The 24,922-nt window shown below is 40.2% G+C and overlaps 2 protein-coding genes across 5 annotated transcripts in view; both read right to left on the minus strand.

The window, feature by feature from the left end:
* Positions 1–952: 952 nt before the first annotated feature.
* On the minus strand, positions 953–21,272 carry RTCB (RNA 2',3'-cyclic phosphate and 5'-OH ligase). Its single transcript, XM_012532894.3, has 12 exons — positions 20,992–21,272; positions 18,209–18,287; positions 16,905–16,972; positions 15,688–15,787; positions 13,472–13,628; positions 11,519–11,675; positions 10,136–10,295; positions 8,680–8,855; positions 7,988–8,176; positions 7,191–7,301; positions 5,679–5,798; positions 953–2,067 (listed from the first exon to the last, which is right to left on the minus strand). The coding sequence occupies exons 1-12, from the start codon at positions 21,082–21,084 to the stop codon at positions 1,960–1,962; spliced, it is 1,518 nt and encodes a 505-aa protein (XP_012388348.1). The 5' UTR covers positions 21,085–21,272; the 3' UTR covers positions 953–1,959.
* A 1,234-nt stretch (positions 21,273–22,506) lies between these two features.
* Positions 22,507–24,922, minus strand: part of BPIFC (BPI fold containing family C) — a 42,324-nt gene continuing 39,908 nt past the window's right edge. For all 4 annotated transcript variants that reach the window (XM_004269406.3, XM_033427537.2, XM_033427536.2 and 1 more), the window contains 3 exons: positions 24,814–24,877; positions 23,973–24,049; positions 22,507–23,106 (listed from right to left, as the gene is read on the minus strand). In XM_004269406.3, the coding sequence (XP_004269454.1) occupies positions 22,942–23,106; positions 23,973–24,049; positions 24,814–24,877 (306 nt within the window). In that variant the 3' untranslated portion in view covers positions 22,507–22,941. The remainder of the gene's footprint in view (positions 23,107–23,972; positions 24,050–24,813; positions 24,878–24,922) is intronic.

Here is a 24,922-nt window from a genome sequence, read left to right on the forward strand (position 1 = left end):
CCCAGGCATGGGGTTCTTTTACTCAGGGCAGTAAAAACAGTCCGTTACATCAGCTTCATTTGAACATTCACTTTTAAGTGGCTTTTTGCCTCCAATGGGAAAATAACATCTTTAGAACAAGGAAAACAATGTTTGTAGTTTTCTTTTTGAACTCAAAATATTAACCATTACTTTCCAAGGTCATTAATAGGGTCAAGTTTGGTAGAAATGCTACATATAAGAAAAGCTTATAATACAGAAATGCCATGGCACAAACCATCCTTCTCTATTTCTCCTCCTCACCTGCTCCCCTCTTCCCTTCCCAAAGAGTGACTTTCAAAGCATCCAATAAAACGCAACCTATGTATTTAAGACGATCTGCAGCATTTCTTGCACTGACATCAGTTAGTTTTGGGAGAGGACTTTGCTATGAATCTGTTTCAAACAACATCATTGGGAAAGCCCAGTTAGAGGAAGTCCACTCAGACACTCAGTGTTGCCTCATCTCTAGAGAATCTAGCACTTGCCAGAAGCCTGTTTCTCATCTTTAAATGCCCTCCAGCGTTCACAGGTAACCTACATCCTTAAGTCATCTGTGCACAACAGCTGCTGGTCCAATCTGGAGGCATAACTAATGCATAATTATCGCATTACGATTACTAACTTACTGATAACTTTCAAACTCTACCATCAAAACCATTAAAGTTACCGAGTGCTCAGAGTCAAGACATGCTATTTCGTATCATACATTTTTCAGAGGAAGTCTGCTTTTCTCTAGTCTTCCAAACAGCATTTAGAAGACACTCCAATGGGGGTTTTTATTATATATTGAGAGATAAGTGTTAGAAAAGAATATCTTTTAGGGTGCATCTCTGAAAGCAACCAGGGAGAAAATCAGAAAACAGAAGCACTGTCCAAAGTGAACCAAGAAAAAATACTAATTATCCTAAGCCATAAAACATTAAGCACAAAATATAAACAACGTATTACAACTTTATTAGATTCTTCTATTTTACTGGCTATTTAGACTCAACTATGGCCTTAGTAACCTATAACGTTAACATCTTTGGGTGTCACAGTATATATAATACCTAATCTGATTAGGTGGCACAAGGACCAGCCAACCTGTCAACACAGAGTAACCATTAACATCATAGCTGCGGCCTTTTGATGCTTTTATAATAATTCAATCATAAATGTAAAGATATCTGTATTATCTGAGGGTTCTCTGCTGCTGCTGTGCAAGTTATTATTCAAGAAAAGTCTGCCAGACTAGGCCTAATTAAAGATACCAGCTGATGCCATTTTTACACGGAAGTCAGAAGTCTGCCTTATAGTTAGAATGACAAAGGTAGCAAGTCTATGATGAATTACTTTCTCTTTTGGGTCCCTATCCCTACGCCTCCACACATAACCCCTCCATAACGTGTCTCATTATCCATCTAACATCTTGCTATGACCCTTTTATATACTCCAAGTAAGAATGGTATTTAGGGTTTTGCTCAGTGCAGGGGAAGGGGGTATATGAGTGGCTAAATGGATAAACTGACAAACAGAGGGCAAAAAGAAACATTCCCAAACCTTCCTATTTAATACAATGTTCTTCATGACACCTCTCAGGCTGGAAACAAAGGTTGGTGTAAAGAACTTCATTCTGATGATTAAAGACTTGTATGACTGAGTAAGGCAGTTTCTTGACTTACCCCCACCCCCTAACAGACTTTCCTAAAAACCTGTGGGATAATCAGGGAGGAAGCATATACATCCCCTTCCAAATGGAGGCATTGTGACTCCTCCCAGAAGGAAAGTTTACAACATTGGTTCCTGAATCAGGAGCCTCCCCACCAGCCATTCTGGAACGGGCAGCTACACCTGCACACCCTGGAACCTGTCAGGTCTCGAGTCTGATGTCTGAAGAGCATTTCAGTCCACGTCCACTTCAGTGAGGGTCAGTGGTGTCCAGTGGCTGCCGTCAGGGTTCTATCCTTTGATAACAGCAATCGGTGTCAGCTTAATGGCCTTCTTGCTGATTCCGGCATCATGGCAGGTGTTCACCACATCAGTCACATTCTTATAAGACTCAGGTGCCTGCAGGGGAGGAAAAGTCTACTTAAAATGGAATCTTTAAAAGCATTAATGTTCACTTGTAATTTAAAAAATGCACATTCAAACAGTACTGAGTTGGTTTTGTTTTTTCTTTTTTTGCCTATCAAATAGGCAAAGGTTTAAAAAAAGATTAAGCTCAGTGTTGGTAAGGGAGTAGTATAATAACACTCTCATCTTGTTTTATATTTTTTCTGTATTTCTCTAAATTTCCCCAAAGAATATATATCACTTGTATAAGTAGGAAAAGCAGTAAATGTAATTGAATAAAGCATATACACTAATACCCAACTGGAAGGAAATGTACCAAATCATCCTGTTAGTGGTAACTGTCTTTGGATGGTGGAGTTATTAGCAGTTTTGATTTTCTTTCATTAGATATTTCTACAGTTGTCAAAATTTCTGGAATGGCCATGTATAACCTTCACAATAAGGAAAGATTATTACATTCATATATATAACTAACACTATATATATGCATGCATACATGGGCATACATACATACACATACAATTTATTTCTGTGAGTTTCTAGTAAGACCTCCCCCCTTCCTTCTGTCTTGCCACCATTAGAACAAATCTCACCACACACACCCTTTATCTCCATTCATGTCAACACAGCAAGCTTAGGCCTCTCAGACTGATTCCCGTGGGGGCTCTGTACACACCCCTTTCTAGCCCATCTCCTATTCCCTTCCAGTTTCTGAAACATTTCCACTGTGGCCTCTGAACTCCTTCCATTGAGTCAAAGGCAAAGAACTTCTTCCTTTCTTTTTTAAACATTCCCTTCACTTTCTTGTTCTTGCTGAAACATGGACCTCCGCTGACGATATTATTTCTGCTTCCAACTTTCTGAAGTGGTAGCTGTTTTCTCTCCCAAACTGGGTCATGCCATTAGGTTGAGAGGTGGGAAAGGTGTCCTTGCTCTTCATGGTTCCTTTCAGACCATTCTCCCTCCTTTCTCCCAGTTTTGAATGTTGCAGTCACCATTTATACCACCCACTACTCTTGTTGCTGCAATCATCTGCTAGAGTCTGATCTCCATTGTTACTTAAAGTTTTGTAGCTCCTGGGTCACCCTCACCCTCTCCTGCTGTAATTCAGAACGATTTCAATATCCAGGAAGAGGATTCTTTCAGTAACTTGGCTTCCTAGTTTCTTGATTCCCTCTCCTTCAATGTTTACCTCTGCCATTCTCTCCCAGAGTCATCCCCAAGAACTCGTCATAACCAATGATTACAACTCCTCCACAGTCTCAGCTCCCAGCACCCCAGACAGCCTAGGTTTCCACCTCCAACAATCCTTTAACCCCACGAGACCCACAATCCCTTTGCAACACCCTTCAACAACCTTGCTTCTCCTTTGCTTGCAACCCTGGTTAAAGGAAACTCAACATCTATTTCATGCCAGCACCTATACAGTTGGATATAGCTGAAAAACACCCAACCACTGAATTTAAGCTCAAGTGGGCCCTTGACGCTGTCCCGGCAATCACCCAAAATTTCACTAGGCCAATCACTTTCTTAGATGATGATTTTATACCTTCTCCTGCATCCTCACTCTCAGTTGCTGGCCCTACTTCCTATTACACTGAAAAAACAGAAACAACCAGAAAAGAATCTCCATAAACTCTCTTGCCATATCTTTCCTGACTACCAGCATCTGTACCTTCTCTCCTTTTATTAAGGATGAATTACCTAAGCTCCTAGCAAAGACCAACCCCACCAGATCCCATCTCCTTTCATCTACTCAAGGACACTTCTCTAGTAATTCCCCACTCTTTCCTGCATCTTCAATTTCTCTTCTAGATTCTTCTCAACAGCATGCAAACACATCAGTTAGATCATGTTATTCTTCTGCTCAAAATTCTCCCAAGTCTTCCCCTCATCTCACTCAGAGGAAGAGCAAAAATCCATTTGTAAAGGAAAAAACAAGGACCCACACGATCTGGTGACCCTACCTCTCTAACCTCCTCTCCCTCTTGCTGCTCCAGTCATGCTGGCCTCCACACTGTTTCTTGAACCTCCAAGTGTGATCTGGCCTCAGAGTTTCTGCACTTGCCATCCTCCCTGCCCGGAAAGCTTACCCCTAGATATCCACATAGCCTGTTCCCTTACCCCTCTCAGGTCTTCACTCAAATACCACCTCACTACACCCTATCTAAAACTGCACCCACTCCCAGTCTCTCCCTATCCCCCTTCCCATTTTTACTTTGTAGCACTTACCATCATTCTACACACTATACATTTTACTATTTGGTAAGTTTCACAGGAAAGGATTTATGTTTGTTTTGTTCACTGCAATATCCCTAGCACCTAGAACAGTTCCTAACTATAGCAGATGTTTAATAAGTATTAGCTGGATGAGTGAAAAAAATCATATGTAAAATGTGCAAGTAAAAAGTATACCAAATGTTAATAGTGGTTATCTCTGATTGGTGGAATTCTAGATGTTTTCTTCTTGGTATTTTCTAAAACCTCTTAATTAAAATCAGGTGAAAAATTAAGTTGTTAAAAAATAAAACTTTGGGGCTTCCCTGGTGGCGCAGTGGTTGAGAGTCCGCCTGCCGATGCAGGGGACGCGGGTTCATGTCCCGGTGCGGGAAGAACCCACATGCCGCAGAGCGGCTGGGCCCGTGAGCCAAGGTCGCTGAGCCTGCGCATCCAGAGCCTGTGCTCCATGCTCCACAACGGGAGAGGCCACAGCAGTGAGAGGCCAGCGTACCACACACACAAAAAAAACCCCAAAAAAACCAAAAAATAAAGCTTTGTCATACTCTTTAACGCAGTAATTCTGCTTTTGAGATTTCACTCTAATTATTAAAACATCTGGAGGAAAGATTCAGGCATGAAGACACACAGTACAACTTAATATAGAGTAGCAAAGATGTGGAAACTACTTGATTATCCACTATGGGCAGAAACTTATGGTACTTAGCTAGTAGAATATTTCTCAGTCGTTAAAAATGACGTAAACAATATTATAATAATGTGTTAAATTTTAAAAAGGACTATAAAATGTTTGTAAACTATGATTACAACCAGTTTAAAAAAAGCATTTAGGGAAAAAATGGCAATAAGCATCTTAAAAAAAGGAGGTAATAGTTATGTCATGGCACAGAATTTCTGATGACAATTTTTCTTTTCTCTTAAACTTTTAAAAGGAAGTTATGTTGCTTCTAATTTAAATATGTACATATGTGTACATATACATACATGTAATTTAAACAAAATCTTTGCTCCCTTATGAATCAAAAAAACCCATCTTCTCAAACATTTCCCCCCCACCTTTTCAAATTTGCTTTCAAATTTAACTGTTAAGTATACAGTTGTGCAAAAGAAAGGTTAAGATGAGTTAGCTCAAACTAAATTTAAAGCTTGTAATATGTAGACAAAGACTATACATCAATGGTAAAAATCATTCTTATGGACCCAGCTCATAATTAACCTCCAAACAAAAGAGAAGACAATGATAAACTGTAACTGAGGTTACTTTTAAAAAAACCATTTCTATTAGCAATACTAAAAATTGCTGTCTCCGGGTACTGGCATAAATTATAAACAGTTTTATGCTGAATACTTATCAAAATTTCACTTACCTCTTCCATAACCAGCTTGGGTGAGGCAACACGGATTGCAATTCCCATGTCTGCCAATTTGTCTAGGACGTCCTGGAAATCTAAATTACGCCTTGACTTTGCTCGGGACAGTGCACGGCCCTAGATTGGGAAAGGAATGAACTTCATTTATAAATTCTGAGCTCCAATTTATGTTCAATCCCAGCAATTATTTAAACCCTTAGGATCATATGCCTTTTCCCTGACTTCTTTTTAAACTAAAAGAAGAAATAAGAGAGTCTTTTTCTATTTAATCAACACTGTAATGTGCTTTTTGTTTTAAGACTCATCCTTTTGGAAGACAAATTTACATCTACAAAGCATTTAGCATTTAAAGACTTAGTTTTGTGTATCTAATCACTACTAATTATCAATTACATATAAATATGTTAATTTTAAATTGTAATCAGTATGTCTATCATCACAAAAACTTTGTGCTCTTTGTGGTTTAAAACAGTTTCTCCACGTTAGCACTTACTGACATCTTGGATGAGGTAACTGTTGTGGGGACCGTCCCATACGTTATAAGATGTTTAGCGGCATCCTTGCCCTCTACCCACTAGATGCCAATAGCACAATTCCCCTCCCCCACTGCGACAACAGAAAATGCCCTGAGACACCGCTAATGTGTGTGGGGAGATGGTTTTGATCACTGGGTTAAAGTTAGGAGTTGGGAGGCAACTGAAAATGAGAAAGGATCAGAGGAAAAAAAGTAGGGTTAACATATATGTGAGGCTCTTTCCTACTGAGAAGGAAAGTTTCTATTTTCCACTCCATCACCAGCTAAGAACTTTGATGGCTTAGAAGAGCAGCTGGAAAACTGGTTTGTGGGCCAAATCTGGCCTATTACCTGTTTTTGTAAATACAGTTTTATTAGTACACAGCAATACCTATTTGTTTATGTATTGTCTATGGCTGCTTTTCTACTAAAATGGCAGAATAGAATAGCTGCTACAGAGATCTTATGGCCCCCAAAGCCTAAAATATTTACTGTCTGGTACTTTATAGAAAGTTTACCAACCCCTGGCTTAGAAGAGGCAATATATTGGAATAGGTGTGCAGTCTACACATGGGTCCTGATTTGCAAAATGGGGCATATCCTCCAAATCTCGAGTGGACCCACCCAGTAAGGAACAAATTATGCTAATGGCTAGGTCTGTGAATCATTGAGATACATTTTGATGTAAATTTGCATCAGGTAAAGTTTTATCAGTTACGGTAGTGTGATAATTTCTCGATCTGGATTTTGTGGACTCACAGAGTTGAGGAACAGTCCCTGGCCGTACAATGACCCCACTAAGGTCGAGATACTTGGTGACCTCAGTTAGTTCACTAGACAGTATATATTACGGGGAAAAATTCAGGTAGAAGACAAGACAAACCCAAACCTCAACTTTGTTAATGCTCAACCAAGTACATTTACCTGTCAAAATGCAAAACAATGACTACACTGAAGAGAACATTTCTAAGTAATTTTCTGTTTTCATAACTCACCGCTCCATGACAAGTTGTTCCAAAGGTCTCGGTCATGCCCTGCTCAGTGCCAGTGAGAACATAGCTACAGGTTCCCATGGTGCCGCCAATGAGCACAGGTTGTCCAGTGAGCTGAGGAAGCACACAAATCAAACATGTTAAAATTTAGAAAAGCAGGAGCTTCCTATGTCTGAGATTTAAATTTCCTCTTGCATTGGAGGACTGTGGAGAAACCAGGGCCTTTAAATGCACTGTGCTCACAACTATATTAAGATATTATTCTGATTCTTTGATAGTTGAGAGGGAAGGGAAGAGGATGGGAGGAAAAATGTGAGGACCAGGAAGGCAGCAGAAGACAGCCTGAAGGTAAGAGCAAAGCAAAACTCAAATTTGTAGTGAAGTGTTTTAGGAAGAACCATCCCGAGCAAGGCATCTGCCCTCTCAGGCTTGTTTCCTCATCTGTGAAATGGTAGGTTAAGGATCTTTCTAACTCTATCACAGCCAGACACCAAAAGGATAAGAGGAATGAAACAGACTGAGTTTAATCTTAATCCTGTCTTCTAATCATTCAAAGGCCTTAAAAAGATAATCTTAGTGCATCTTAATGGAGTAGAATATTCTCCATGCAGCACTACAGCACACTGCAAGCACAGATGCGGGGGGAGTCATGCTTCAGAGAAGACTGGAAATCACTGTTCTCATGGATGACAGACTGTTTTCTTTTCACAATTGCTGCTTTCCTGTTTAAATTCTTACGTATTTAGAACTGTCTAAATCATGCCCCCACTGCTTAAAACCACAAATGGCTCAGTACGTACTTGGTAATCAACCGCAATGAGGGGATGGTGAGGAGGGAAAGCTCGGGTGGATCCCTTCCTGTGTACTAACAGAGTCCGTTCCTTTCCATCCACCACATGCTGTTCTACTTTGGCAATATTGTGAGAAACATCATAGATCACATGTAGGTCCAAGTCATCAGGGGTTGTGTTGAAGACCTTGGCAAAAGCCTAAGAGAAAAAAAGCTTACGTTAAAAGTGGCAGAACCAGCTCTTCAGAACTTATCTTATTGATTCTGGAAGGTCTGTTGGAAGGGAGTGAAGGATTTAAGAGTTCAAAAATAGCAGAATTATTAACCTTCATGTAAAGGACAAAAACTGTCTTTAGACCACAGAGCAAACTCCACTCCATAAACTCCAACTAGTCTTGACCAAACCCGTCAGAGGTGCTTCTTCTTCAGCCTTCTGAATCTCAGTGAACGGCACTTCTACCCTCTCTGCTGCTCAAGGCAAATTCTAGGAATAATTCTGGCTTCTCTTCTCCCCTCTCCTGATACCCTGCTGAGTTAGCTTAAGGACACACCGAAAGCTTGGACACTTCGCCAATATTTTGAATATCTATTACATACATTTCCAAAACCAAATTCTACAGGCTTAGATTTGAATACACTATGTTTTAAATTACTTAACTTCATCATGTATAACTGGGAACAGACAAGCAACCTCAACTGTACCTGACGGGTTAAGAAGGTCATGGAAGAGCGGTTGACCCAGGCATAGTTCCCAGCCGCTGCCATTCCCTTCAGGTAGTCCTGACCCTCTGCGGAAGCGATTCGAGCACAAGCCAACTGACGGTCATTGACTATAATCTTGTCTCTCTTCATGGCTTTTTCCATAGCTACCAGCGCATCTGAAAGGAGAGAGCACAACAAGTCCAAACCAGCCAGCTTTCCCTTTATAATTCAGATTTATTGCAGAAACGTGGGCTAGGTTCAAAACCATTCTACAAAGAAACAAGTAAAATACCATTTTCCCTTTAAAGTGTTTCTGAGCTCATCTATTTATTGGTCAAGATATATTTACTGAGAATCTTCTGTCAGAGCTATGTGACACAATATATGCAGGCTCCAAAGAGAACACCTGCCCTCGAAGACTTGCAAGGGGAATGCAAGGTGGTCTGAGTTACTTACTCCCTTCCTGGCATGTGCATGAATGAGAAGTAATAAAATACGTTTTATTGCCATCATGGTTTTTAAAAATAATTTTTAGTGACTTAACTTAAAAGAACTGGAGATAAGTTGCCAGACCTTCTGCATGCAAATCAAATCCATGATAAAGTGTAAAGCAGAACTCAGTAGAAAGTTCAGAAATACTAGTCAATGCTCCATATATTTGCTAGACAAAATATTCTAACAGGCCAGGCTGGCACAAAGTTTTAGATTCCCATAGAATTAAATGTACATACAAGGATGAACCATAATTGCAATTTAGAGTTTACAGTAATTCCCACGTGTCTATATAACTTCTCCTATATTCATAAATCCTTTCACTCATCATACAAACGGTCCAAAGTGACCTTTCTACTATTTCCCTGCCTCCTGCTTTTGTTCACACTGTCTTTTGGTCATGAATGTTCTGCGTGTGTGATTGTTCAAACTGCACATGTTATGTGTCCATGAAGTCATCTCTAAAATCTTTTCCCTAAACACTTTTGTCTCTTCCATAGTATTTTATCAATTACTACACCTTCTGTCTTTACTTTTTCTTCTTAATGAACATGACATCTCTCTCATGAGACAATTTGAGGGCGGAGCCCTTGCTATTTCATCTCTGAATCCACTGTAACACTTAATCTTGCCATACAGGTAGGTGTCTAAGACATATTCCCGCATATATCATAAACTCTACAATTTGAAGTCTTTACTGCTCTTCTTGGTCAGACAGTAATAGTAACCTGTAAGAGTAAATATGGTAACTGGAGCCTTTGACAACACCATATGAAATAATTATTATTCCCATTTTTTCCAGACAAGTAAGTTAAGGCCCAGTGCAGTTAATTTCTGCTAGTTAGGAAAACCAGGGTAAAAACCTGCACAGTACAGTTCCAGCACTTTCTCCCTTTAGTCTCTATATGGTTCCCCACAAAATGTACATTTTAGCACCAAGCCAAAAATTAGGTCCAGAAAATACCTGTGGCTACTTGGTGGCCCAAGCCTCTGCTTCCACTGTGGATCATCACACACACCTGTCCCTTATGGTCGATGCCCATTTTCCTAGCAGCATACTCATTGAAAATCTCATCCACAACCTGGATTTCTGCATAGTGGTTGCCTGCTCCCAGAGTCCCCAACTGCAAATGTGAGAATGTCTGATAAAATAGCTGCTATTCAGGTTTGAAAAAATCCATTTGCAAAGCAAATAGGTAAAAAAACCCAATAAAAATAAAAAGATAACCACACATATAGCGTTAACAAAAAAACTTCTAAGCTTAGAAACGCTTCGTTCACTTAAAGTAATATCCCACACAACTAAAATAATGTAGACCAGTTCCTGCGTTTATTATATCATTATTTGCTTGAGGCACAGCACATTAAAAGCATCATAAATGAAAACTCAAACCACCAATGGCTCACAGGACAATTTAAACATCACGGAGAGAAGGGTCAAATTTTGGGGTGAACTCTGGTGAATGTTGACTCTTACGCAAAGTCCAAGTTCAAATGATTTTTGAAATATCTGTGAGTTCACTGACACCTACCACTATCCATCACTGGAAGAATATATCCCATAACTGGAGCTAACAGATGCTTTACGGACCCAAAGAATGGCAGTGTTGGAACAGTCTTAGAGACTGCCTAGTTTTAACTATCTCAATTTTTGGATGAGAAAATGAGACCCAGACAGGCAAAAGAGACTTGCCCAAGGTCACAGTGAATTAGTGGCAAAGCCATCACAATTTGCTGTAAATTTCAAACATCGGGTATATTTTTATCTCATGGACACCATGAACCGACAAGGTATCTGCTGTCATCTTGGACGCTAGAAAACTTTCAGCCAAATCTGTAGATTGTCCAAGTTTGTACATACGCAATTTTGGTATACCTTTTTTTTTTTTTGCGGTACGCGGGCCTCTCACTGTTGCGGCCTCTCCCGTTGCGGAGCACAGGCTCCGGACGTGCAGGCTCAGCGTCCATGGCTCACGGGCCCAGCCGCTCCGCGGCATGTGGGATCTTCCCGGACCGGGGCACGAACCCGCGTCCCCTGCATTGGCAGGTGGACTCTCAACCACTGCGCCACCAGGGAAGCCCTGGTATACATTTTAAGCCTTATAATCATATCCCATTTTCCTCCCATCCACTTCTAATTCATGATATCTTGTTTTATTTTATGAACATCTACAAGCTCCTGATAGCTTTTTAAAAGATTAACGATGAAGCATAAACAAGTTTGTGTTCCTTTTGATGTGAAAAAAGCTGGGGTACATTTACTACATGGAAGACAGATTGTTTTCTTCCTCCCAACAAAAACAAAATATGAAAAAAATGAACATTTCCCCTGCAAAGTGAGCACTACCTGGGGAAGGCCTCTCTTTTTGGCCCTGGCAGAGACCTTACTGGGGTCGGCTTGCAGCATCCTTCCGTACTCCTCGCAGTGCTCCTTGTCTTCAGCCCAGGCATAGCCTTCCCTTAGGGACCAGTCCACACCCATCTCCAAGGCCTCCTCCAAGTCTCTGAGTGAGTAACAAGGTGCAGGTCATTTCACAGCCAAGGCAGATCAAAATCTAAAGATGACCACATCTCAAAGGGCAAAAGAAAGAACTATATTGACTATGCCTGTGTATCAGGCATCGTGCTAGATGTAGTTCATGCTCTCAGCAACTCTAGTTTTTTGAGGAAAAGCGGTTACATAAATAATTGAATATTAAAATTATAAATGCCAATGTTCTTGACATTTACACAGCCCCTCATACGTTTCAAATCTTATTTATCTCTCTGATCCTGAATTCTATGAGGCAGTGATTAAGCAGCCACAGAAAATTTATAACCATAATCAAATATCATTATCTGCCACCAACTCTACTACAGCTACACTAACTTTTCATAGTAACTTAGAAAAATTACAACTAACAAACAAAGCTATCTCAATGTCCTCAGGCAACACAGGTTAAATTTTTTTTTTTTTTTTGCGGTACGCGGGCCTCTCACCGTTGTGGAGCACAGGCTCCGGACGCGCAGGCTCAGCGGCCATGGCTCACGGGCCCAGCTGCTCTGTGGCATGTGGGATCTTCCCGGACCAGGGCATGAACCCGTGTCCCCTGCATCAGCAGGTGGACTCTCAACCACTGCGCCACCAGGGAAGCCCAATACAGGTTAAATTTTAAGGTCTATTCCCACCTTCACAGAAGTACTACGTCGCTTTACTGCACCCGCACTTTGTAGCTGAGGTGCACAACGTTAAACCCTTAGAAGGAAAAAGCTCTGATCTTCACCTAAGGTCTAGCCCTCTCACAAAATACCATCCGGAGAGATTACAATGATCAATGGGCCCTCCCCACAACAGCCCATTTCAAACATTACTTATTAGGACAAAATTCCTACCTAAAATATTTGTAAAGATGCTTGGAATTTATTTAGATGTTCCAGGTATGCTTTTCAAAGTGGGACTGCATTCAGGGACCACATAAAGTCACAGAATAAGCATCTTCCAAATGTATCAATTTTACTCCAAGTTTTTTTGTTTTGTTTTTTGGTAAAGGGGAGTTGTATAACAGGTAATAGCTAAAGACATTTTAATATTAATGTCTGTACATATATTTGAATAGAATGCAAAATTCACATGAACTTTTAGATAAAACAGAAGATATTAATGATACATACTTATTAAGCACACCCTTCTGCAAAGTGTAAGGTGCACAGCTTTATAAGAGCTATGACAGTACATCAACGGCCATGTAAAAGGCCACTGTGCTGTAGCTTTACATTGAATTTTCTACTTTGGAAATACACATCTTAGGTGAAGAACACACTCAGTGCTATCATCCAAAAAGGAAGGTTGTCAATACAGGTTCACTGACAAAGGACAGTGGGGTTCAGAATACAGCCTCTGAAGCCAAAAGATCCTTGGTTTGAATCCTGACTTTACTTACTAGCTTATTTACTATTATCTCTTTAAACTTCAGTTTCCTTTCTTGTGAACTAAGAATAATATTAGGGTTATTATCTACACAAAATGATATACACCTACACTACAGCACAGTGCTCTGCATATAGGAAGTGCTCAGTAATCATCAGTGGATATTATTCTATTATGAATTCTACCATATGTCAAAGGCTGTCATGATGAACATGAATTGACTAATGTCTCTAATGAATGTTACAGACCTCATGCTTAAAAAAACAATTCGTTACCACTTCTTCAACAGTGACTGAACAATCCCCATCTCCTAAGTGTCCTACACTGGAAATGAACGTGAGGGTCGTTTGATTATTATCTCTCACTCCCTTTACTGGCAGCTTTCATTCTTACTTGGCATTCATTGGGATGACGCCTTTCGACCCCACCCCAACAGGAATGTGGTCGAACATAGCTTGGGCAAGTTGCTCCTTCACAGGCTGGACATCACTTTCGTCTAAATTGGTTCTTAGCAAGCGGACACCACAGTTGATGTCAAATCCGACGCCACCTACAAAATAGAGAAAAGTTAGTCAAATATTAGCAAAACCAGGTAGTTAGGCTTTGTTACCTGTGGTTTCCCACTATTAATAAAGAGTTTAAAAGACAGCCACTCTTTTAAAAATAGCTATGTTTTAAAGGAGCCAACAAAGTGGTTCTCTGTGGGTAAAGTCTGAGGACAACAAAATTTAAAGTAACTACATACTAAAGGTACTTTGTGGGTCAAGGAGGCAGTAATGAACAACAAGTAACATCTAGACTAAAGATTAAAATTTGAATTACATGCTTCTCTTTTTTTCTTGATCACTCTTGTCAGGGGTTTATGAATTCTATTAGTCTTTTCAAAGAACCAACTTTTGGCTTTGTTGGTCCTTACCACTGTATATTGTTTCATTAATCTTGCTCAATTATTTCCACCTATCTACATTTTCTGGGTTTAATTAGTTGTTCTTTTTCTAACTTTTTGAGATGGATGCTTAGATCATTGACACTGCAGCCTTTCTTCTTTTCTAATTTGTGCACTGAAGGCTATATACTTCTATCCAAGTATGGCGTTAACAGTAACCCACAATTTTTAGACAGGTATTTTTTAAATTAACATCAGTTAAAATTATTCTGTAGTTTCCATTACGATTTTTTGTTTTTGACCCATGGGTTATTTAAATGCATTGCTTAACTCATAAACATAGTTTTTTTCCCCCAGGTTTTTATTGTTATTAGTGATTTCTAACTTAATTCTGCTGTGGTAGGATAGTATCCTCTATATCAGTGGTTCTTAGGTGTGACCCAAGAATTTTTTCAGGCCTTTAGGATTAATTGTATAACAATACAATTCTCTCTACTGTACAGTGAAGTTTTCCAAAGGCTACATGACATGTGATAACATGCTTGCTCTGATGGGTAATGAGACATGTCCTTGTGTATTACTGTTTCTAAACTTTCTCAGTTTTAATTTCCAGTAAGGTAAACATTGATAAAAGCCTTTGAGATCAACCCTCAATAATTTTAAGAACGTAAAGGAGTCTTGGGCCCAAAGTTTGAGAACTGCTGATGTATGATTTCAATGCTTTGAAACTTGAGACATGCTTTACGGCTCAGTATATGGTCAATTTTGGTAAACATTCTGTGTGCACTTGAAAAGAATGTGTACTCTACAGTTCTTGGATGTACTGTAATGTGGATGCATGCACAACCACACATGTATATGAGAGATCAAGGTGTCAAGTTTGTAACAGGATTGTTCAAATCATGTGTCCTTACTGATTCAAATCTGCCATTTCCTCCAGAGAAAAATAGTGCTAAATGTTGGGCTCACGTATCTGCACTTTTCCTCTGGATCTTAGCCTCACAAATTCTTACTGCCTCTGTAGATTTTTATGGTTTCAACAGATGCATTTTTGGCTCTGTTTTAAAAATTTCACGCAGCTTTTCTCGTTGTTCTCGGCAAAGGATTGCCTGAAATGACCTTGTCCACTGCTGCTGGAGGCAGAACTCTCAAGACACAATTCAACCTTTCATCTTTTTTCAGCCTCTGAACGCAAAGATATTACTTCCAGCGTGAAACATTTTCAGTGAAAGCACACCACAGCAGAAAAGAAGTATACAACTACAAGTGACTAATAATGATGCTAATGAGAGTAAACACTTATCAATTACTTCCTATGTGTCCAGCATTGTTCTAAGTATTTTAACAAAGCTTAATGAATTTAATCCTCACAATAATGCTATGTAGTAAATAACAATATTAACTACAATTTGCCTAAGAGATAACTGGGACACAAAGAAGATGTATAATTTGCCAGGGAAATGTTTCAGTTTCTTTTGTAGCCCATGTCTGAATAGTGCCTGGCACACAGTAGGAGCCCAAATAACTTTAAATAATGTTTTACTTGATATTTTAATAGCCTCTGAGTGTCCACAATTAATTCTCTCAGTAAATGGGGAAAAGAAATGATAGAATATGATGAGGCTGACATTCACACACAAAATGCAGCCGTGCTCTATTTTAGAAAGGCTACGATTCTGAGAGAAGCTACACACCTGACAGCAGACATGCACAGTGACCTTACCTGGGGATACCACTGCTTCAGGGTCATTCATATCAAAAGCTGCCATATTCCCAATAGCAAACCCATAACCTGAATGGACATCAGGAAGCCCAATGGATCGCTGAAAGAGAATTAGAAAATAAAATACAGTTTTCTTACTGGCACTCTGGCTGCCTGATAGACCTGACACTAACTCTCTAATAGGCTGGGGGGCTGAAGCCTTCCCTAAATCAAGATTCTGTTTTCATGAAATCTTCTCTATTGGTGGAAATTAGGTGTAAAAAATTCCTAATCATAAAGCCAAATATAGCAGGAAAAACTTTTTTACAAAGTCTGACATTAACTAAGAAAATTGAAAAGAGAAAAACCTTAGTACCACATGATATAGGAGGACCACATACTAACTTTAACGCATTATTACATTTTAAAGATGATTGACAGATTGTGGTCATGTCAGGCTGACAGGAGGAAAATACCTGATTTACACAGGTCCTTAGTGTTTAAGCAATCAGAGACAAATGTAATCCATTTGATGGTATGAAAACTGTACAATTTCTACATCTGGGGCCTAGAAAAGGATACTGACCCAGGAAGAATGGAGGTCAAAACATGGTAGGAATACATGCAGACACCTGGACACTTACGAGTTCCTTAAATGCACAAGCCATGTCTTTTCACTTCTCCTCCCAAGTGCCCAGCAGAGAAACCGGCATAAAGACCTCAAAAAATGTCTGTTGAATGGATTTAACATCTACCTCTAATGGTGGAATCTGAATGTAGACTCGGGTGAGGGCCCCACTTGTACCATCCAGTTCTCTCCCCACCATCGCCACCACCCTCCTTTTCCAATCATATCCACAACAGCTATATTGCCCTTTGTCCCTCCCCTCAGTCCTAACCCTTACAATTCTTGCCAGTCTTTCTCCAGTCAACCTCTTAAATGAGGCCACCGTGAAACTTTCACTGGTGGCAAACTGATATAAGAATAATGTGTACAACAAGAAAACAAAATCTACTTCAAAGGTTCTCAAACACTTATAGATTCTGGCTAAAGGCAACCAGAAACTGAGATGTTACCAAGACTCAGTTATTTCTTTAAATTCCATGGTTATTTCTAGATGTTTGAAGGTCACTGTCTAAATGACACCACTATCAGTTAGGCATGGCCATTCATCCATTCAACAAACTTTCAGACTAAAAAAAAATATAAGTGATTAAAACTGTGAACATAGACTCACATGAACAATCCCAGGCAGGGCGGCCACATTGCCAATTTGTTTCATGGCTGGCAGGAAGCCACCAACACCTGAAAACAAAATTTCAATATTAGAAATTTCAATATTTCAAATATTTCAATATTAGAAATTTCAATATTTCAAAATTTCAATATTAGAAAAGAGGACATATTTGATTTTTAGCTGAAGTGTATTCATACTTTTCTAGATTGCGTTAATGAAGGGGTAGTGGTTAGGACTGCTAAAACAACAAAGCATAACAACAAAGCTAAAACAACAAAGCATAAAAGGAGATGAAGTGGAAAAGAAGGCAGCACATGCACAGGAAGGTAGTGAGGGCAACCAGAATAATTACAAACATGCTGTCAGTATTCTGTGCATACCACGGAGGATTGCTTGCAAATACTGTACAGGGAGATGTGAAACATAATCATTATACCTTATGTTGTCAGTATAAAAAAAGGGTTCTTTTAACTGTTCATAATATATATCAAAAAAAAGTACTGGTTGTATTCTAAGTGACAAAGAAGGGCAATTTGGAAGAGTTGGGAAAACACTGGATGGAGAGTCAGGGGATCTGGAGTTCTAATCTCAGTTCTGTCACTGGCTGTGTGTCATTTCAGACAAGTCAGCACACCCTGGTGGGGGGCAGGATGAGACTTATTTATTTTAGGTTTGTTGACTAAAAAAATAAAAGGGTTAAAACTAGATTTCTATTCTACCATTACCACTAGAACATTATATTATACATTTATCTCTAAACCTCCCTGTAGTCTTGCAAGATAGGTGTTATAAACTCTCTTTTACAGATGAGAAAACTGAAGTTCAATGAGGCTAATCAGTGCACTGACTTTGTAATCAGACACTCCTGGATCTGAATTCTGATTCTGTCACTGAGAGACTGTGCAACCTTGGACAAATTAAAATGACTTAACTTCACTCGGCCTTGACTTAAACATCTGTAAAATGGAGATATCCTCTTAGAGTTACTTTAAGAATTACATGAGATAACCTATGTAAAGTGCCTGGCACATAGTAAGTGCACAATAAATGGTAGCTCTTGTTATTACTGTCCGAGGTTAGGTGCAAAACCAATCAGGTCCATCCAGCTCCAAGTGCTTTCTACAAGGCCAGGTGGCTAACAATGTGATCACGAATAAGTAACAGGTTCTCGTCTCATTTGAAGTCTTGATCATTCCTTGACAACACTTTTGTATTTTTAAATTATAATTCTTTGAGTTACCATTTTTCAGGCCACAACGTAGACACTACTTGTACCGCCACATGTCAAACTCTAATTTACTTACCACCACCTCGACAGGCATTCCTTAATTCTTCAAACATTAGTTTTTCCAGAGCATCATTCACATAGAAAACTCCTTCAACCTGGTACCAAAGAAAAGGAAGAATTATGTCTGAGCACATGGACCTGATGTATATAAGTACAGGATAGAATACAAACACTGTAGGCAATATTTATTTTGCTTTACTCTTTATAAAACACTTTCACGCTACCTTAAACAAGCAGAAAACTTCTTACAAGATGTTCCCATCTTTATATCTTAAAAGTGTATTTTACAATGTTCACGAATCATTTTGTTTATTCTCCTACTCTCATAGGCCATATTTAAAAGTTCAACAGGTAAAATATTGTGTGTGTGTGTGTGATAAAGAAACGTCTTCCAACAATGCTCTAAGGCCAAAGGTCTCAGTATTCTTGTGCTTCTAAAATATCAGTAGGTTTTGAAAAAAATAAATGAATCAAAAACTCAGATCTAAACATAAAAATGCAGTCATCTGACCTAAGTGTACTTTTTCTAGGTCTAAGACAACAGCACACTACACTTTACTGTGTCCTATTCTGATTTACAAATCTGTACTTAGGTAAACAGGGAGTAAAAAAATTTTAACAGGTAGCTATATAGCTGTGTGCTTAGTTTTACTATCTATGTAATTTTAAGGGGATAAAAAAGCTTGACAATAGAGGCACACAAAGGGCAATGGAAGACATGATTATGTAACACCAAAGGACAGAACATTTTAATCAGAGATCAAATATTATGAAGGATCTGCCTAGCATTGAAGAACCAAAGATTTAACAATCATCTGGACAAGGAAATTTATTTATCAGAAAGATGACTTCTGCATCTTACCACTGCATGCATAACAATACCAGTTATGGAAAATGTCTCAATTTTCCAAAGGGCCACATTTATTAATTCACCAAACATTTGCTGAGGACTCATTATGTGTCAGGCACTGTACTGCGCAGTAGGGGAGATACAGAGAATATGCAAGATCGTGATGTTGTGGAACTTCTAGTCTAGCATGAAGCTCAGACTAGAAAATGTAGAGTGCAATGAGGCCAGTGCTGTAATAGAAGCACAGAGTACTACGGAAGAATCTGATGAAGAAGGGGCTCAACAGTCTAGGGAGGCGGTAGCCGGGGTGGGGGTGCGCTTCACAGTTTGTTAATTTTTTGTGAACACTGAGCTGGCTCTTTAAAGACAAGAGACATTACTGGAGCAGCAGCAACACATTTAGGAGCTGAATGGAAAGATGACATAAAGATGGGAGAGAAGTATTTTTAAGGAACAAAGAGGAATTTTTAGTGCAGCACACGGTTCTTACAGGAGGAATGGAGATTAAGCAAGAGAGATAGGGAATTGTAAGTGTGAAGTTCACTACTCTCATGAGACTGGGAATACAACACAAGCCTGCCATAAAGATCAGTAACTTTTTAAGAGCAATATATCAAGATTTCAACTCTCCCTTCCCAAGGGAGGGGTGGTAGTAAAGTGTTGTTCAAATAGTTAAACTGGAACTGCCTAGCAAAAATCAGACTTGTCCCCAAGCTGAATTAGCAGGAGTGTGTGCATCAAAAGTTAAGCCAGAATTGCTGACGGAACATAACAGTGTGTGTTACAATTCTCTTAGGATGGTCATATGCTTTTTATTTTCTACTCCATGCAGGGAACTGGATTCCATAAAAAGAAACTAGTCAAAGGAAAAAAGAGAGCAAAAGGGAGGTTTGCGACTATGGGCTTTTTCTCTGCTCAGCGTCTAGCTAAGTGCTTTGCTCATAGGGGACGCTCAATAAGTTTTAATATTGAGTAAAAGGGTGGAGCGGCTATCGGGAACTTTTACCAAGACGCAGGATCACAAACCTTCAATACACTTGCAGGGCACCTAAAGGGATTTCAAAAGCCGTCTAACAACATATGCACCAAAACCTCACAAATGCCTTCTTCTTCACTTTAATGGAAGACCATAAGCACAAATGACAAGGAAGCCCAAGAGATACAGAGACCTGGCTTTCAAACTCTCTGGTATCGGGCTCCCAAGTCTCCATCGGGAATACGTCATCCTGTCAGACGAAAAATAAGTGAACTGGACATCACGTCTTAGCTGAGCTTCTACTGGGTGAGTAAAGGAAGCCGTGTAACCGACTCACGCTCAAAGCTCTACTAAAAAGTGCATATTAAAAAGAAAAAACCTGCCCTGTGAACTTTCTAGGTTGCCACGAGAAGCAAGATCGTTGTATTAAAACCCCGCGCATGTCAATTAAAAAAACAACAACAAACCCAACACGGAGCAGTGAATGCTAGAAACTTGGTTCAGCGAACACAGGTCAGTAAACGTTATGTAAATGACTGGTATGACTCAGAGAAGCGGAGTTCAGTCCCAGCAACTGCACCCCGGACTGGCTGTGCCACCTAGTAAAAGCCCACTAATGTCTCTAAGGCTCAGGGACGTAACACATCTCACGGTGCGTTCATGAGACTTCTGTGTGAAGACGCTTTGCAAAGGCCAATTTCGTATTTACTGGGATTCCCTGGACGCACTCCGCTTTGCTCGTCCTCGCGGTGCGGGGACCGCTCCATCCGTGAGGTGGGGCCGGCCTAGGCTGGGCAGCCCCGGAGGCGGGAGGAGTGGGTGGGGTGGGATGGGAACTTTGTTGTGGGCGGGGGCCTCTCCGGCGCGCGAGGGGTCGGGAGGGCTCGGAGGAGACCGGGCCGGGTGGGTAAAGACGCGCCGCGGGCCCCCAGCCGGGAAGGCCCCGACACCGGGTCCTGCTCCCCCGCCTCACCTGCATATTGGGCACGAAGCCCTTCTTGATTCTCCAGCAGCTTTTATTGACCTTTTCCAAGAACTGCAGTTCATCGTTATAACTGCGGCTCATGGCGGCGACAAGAGTGGCGAAAACTCCCGGCTTCGCTTTGAAGAGCCGCTGCCGCGTTGTCCCGCTGACCGAAACACCAACTTCCGGAACTCAACGCGCAGGCGCAGCCAGCTCCGCGGCAGGATGGGCGACGGCTAGCGCCGAGGCTCAAAACTCGTCGCACCAATCGCTTTTTTTTTTTTTTTTTTTTTTAAGTTAGACTGTCCTCTAGCGTTTACTTTTTGGATGTTAACTAGTCATTTTCTTCTAGGCTAAAGCTAGGCTAAATGCAGTGCAGTAGTTTTTAGTATGATCTAGTTATCCTTCGTTTTGGAAGTGTTTTCCAGCACTGAAAAACACACTGACTCGGGATCAGGTCCAGTTGTTCTAAAGAATCCATCTGCTTGGAGTTTACATCCCTAGTAGTGAGGGGGAAGAAATGTCTGCAGCCGAGAAAGAGAAACATGTTTAAATAAATACCACAACGGAAATTTTGTAATGTTTCAGAACGAATTTGTGAACACATTAAATAACTTTTCTTTCAGAAAAGGGCATTCCAAAGAATGAAACGTGACAGCTTATCATTTATTCCAACAACACTGACAGGGGCTTCTATTACGGGGGTATCTATTGCTATTTTATGAGCAATACGAAGATGGGTAAATGGCAGTCCCTATGGATAGCCAGAGCTTCCCAGTCCAGCCTTCTGTGATGACTAAGTACTCTGTGATTGTGCTTCTATCCAGTGTCGCTTCTTCACAGTAATAGGTGAGCTTTAAGTGCCTTCGGTTTCTAATCCTACCTCATGTAAAGAACAGCGACTTTGAAATCAGAAAGGCTTTGATTGAATTTTTACCTCTGCCGTTTACTGGCTTTTTGTGATTCATCTCTTTTAACCTTTGTTTCCTTATCTATAAAATGGGATCATAATTCTTCACAGAGTGGCTGTGAGGATTAAATGAAATGACACTTGGTAAGCCCTCCAGTAAACAGCTCTCTTCCATTCCCCCACTGGATTGTCAGCACCACAAATGCAAAGTGTGGTTTCTATTCATTTCCTACATTATCCATACGGGTTCCCCTTTCCTCCTCTCCTGCCCCAATTTCGCCCCATTGATTGGTTGCTTTAACTTAACCTACTGTGATTTATCTAGGTTTAGTACTCTTCACTGCCATTTCATTTAATTTGAAAGGGAAAACAGCCTAAAACTTAAGCAAGTGATACAACTTCTAGAGTTTCCTGTGTTCACTCTGTTTCTCTCTGGAAACATCTAAAGAGACAACATATTCCCTTTTTAAATCAAGGACTTAAAATTCTTGAAATTCTTGAATTCTGTACAAGCTCAGTTTGTGTTAATGTTAAGGACACTAAATAAAGGCACCAGTCTTATTTTATTAAAAAAAAAATCTGGGGCAAGAAAATTTGCAAATAAAAAGGCAAAATTGACATTGATAGCAAACAATTTTAATTAAATACAGGGGACAGTAACAGTAAATATAAAACATAAAATCCAATATGCAGGGAGGGGGGAACCCTAGAGAGCTGAAGGGGCTGAAGGGATCTCCGCTGATAACAACTGATGCAAATCTGTATTTGAGAGTTTCTCATGCACCTCCTTAGAAGTACATGCCTCACTCTTGGCCCCAGAATCTCACAGACACAGGAACATACAACATGCACTCAAACATGAACACACATTCAAACATATACCCCTCCACACACATGGGAACACACACATCCTGACTGAGCCCTTTCACCCAGTTTGCCTCCCTCTACATCCATGAGGGCTTGAAAAAGAAAACTTCCAGCAATTCACAATGGCTTTACAATTCCTGTGTGTACCATCTTCCCGCTCTGGCTTTACAGGAGCTGTGGGATTAAGGGCGATTTACTTCCTGGAGTGGACTCCAAACAGGCAACCAAGGGGCTGGCTTCCCCCTCCACCGTCCACTTATCAGGTTCAGAGCTTCCCAACCATGGAAACTTGACTGCTGCTTTAAGGACGTTTTATACTTCAGGTCAGTGGAAATCAAAAGGAAACCCTGAAAAGGATGCAACAATGAAGATGATATCAAACTTGGGGCACCTGGAGCCATAGGATGTCTGAGTTTGCCTGAGGGGTTGGGGAGATGCGGTTTCTTTACCAGGTCCTACTGTGCAATACCCTTCCTAACCCCCGTCCCCCTTGTGAGTGCCTCAGACTTAGGAACAGGCCATTTTGGATTCTTGTCACCTTATGTGACTTAAGCAGTTATAGAAAGGGACATGGGGAGGGAAGAGGGAATGCAGGGTAGTATATAGGATTGGAGAACTCTGTCAGAATCTTATGTTCACCTCCCCAAACCAAAAAGCCCCAGAAAGGAAGAAGCAAGGTATTCTGAAGTTTGTTAATAATGATTAACCAGGAAACAGCTCACAACAGATCCCTGAACCCAGAGGAGGGTCTTTGGTTCAGGCAAAAGTTTACTGACTGAGAGAATCAGAAGAGTCAGTCTAGTCTCAGATATGCCCTTTTCCAGGACACAAGCCACTTCATCTCTCTGGATCTTACTTTCCTCATCTATAAAATGGGATTAATAATCCCAGCCTTACAAGTTGTCTTGTGGAACAAATGAAATACAGTGCACTAGTGCATCTTCTTGTAGTGTGGTGTGAATAAACTTGGCTTCAAAGGGAAATCAGACTTGGTCTGATGGGGTTTTTTTCCACTTTGATCTGATTTTTAAACTCAAGTTTAAGTGCTTTTCATTGTTAATTATGGGCTTTAAGAGCTAAACATCTTATTTATGAAATTCCTCGGGCTGGGAAAAAACAAAGCAAAACAAAATAAAACAAAAAGTAAGCAAAATAGGAAGAGGTATATTTTACTATGAAAAGAAATGGGGCAATTAACATTGACAATTCTTACCTCAAGAACTTCAATATCTGAATTGACGAGTGAGATTTTGTGTGGATTGGGCAGAGGAAATCCTTGCTGCAATTTTGCTAAAATATAGAACAAGATGTAAAATAATTGGGCATGGGCATGGAAGATTTAGTAAACCTTTTAGTAAGAGACTAACAAGAAACTTTTTGATAATTTATCTTTCCATTCTTCCTGGTTCTGTGTCTTCATTCTCTCTGATATGTCCCTAGCATTTCCCTGAAAGAATGGTTAATTAATCTGTGCTTAATAAAAATGCACCTGCAACTATGGGCATTTGGATGGCAGAAAAATGCTGGCAACTTGTCCAATTTGTATTTTGAAAATACCTTAACTAGTGGGTCCTGAGAATATTTTGATCTCCAGTACAAAGCATATTTTAACCAAGCCAAACTCAAGATCCTACAGTTTGTGAACAACTGCAGTGTAGGGAGAAGGCCTAGGATTGTCATTCATTAAAACTGTGTCTGTCCAGATGGTGGTTTTTGCATAAGAACCACAGAGACACCTTCTAAGGATCATCATCTCATTTCTGGTTGACCCGAAGGAGACTCTTGACTGCCTAAGGAGAGTGGTTTTAATCTCCTTAACTCAAACAGAGTTAGCTGTTCTTGCTGAGTCTGCAAGTAGAGTTGCTAACAAGGCCTGGACCTGGAATATCTAACTTCAAAACTGTATCGTTGTTGGTACAAACTCTGTCAATTCTGGTGCTGGCCTCGATTCATAAGAACACATTAGAAGTACAAGCTTCAGGATGGAAAAGTCCCAGACAATCACCAACACTTAGCCAATGTCAGTGTCACATTGTTTCCCAAGAATCCCTTACCATTGGCCAGTGGGAGGACTCCGAAGTGGAGAATGGAAGACAGAATATTCTCAAACCTGAAGACCTAAAATGAAAGGGGAACTGAATCAGTTGCCGAATCAGGGCATTT

This window comes from Orcinus orca, chromosome 11 (assembly GCF_937001465.1).
Source record: "Orcinus orca chromosome 11, mOrcOrc1.1, whole genome shotgun sequence".
NCBI lineage: Eukaryota > Metazoa > Chordata > Mammalia > Artiodactyla > Delphinidae > Orcinus > Orcinus orca.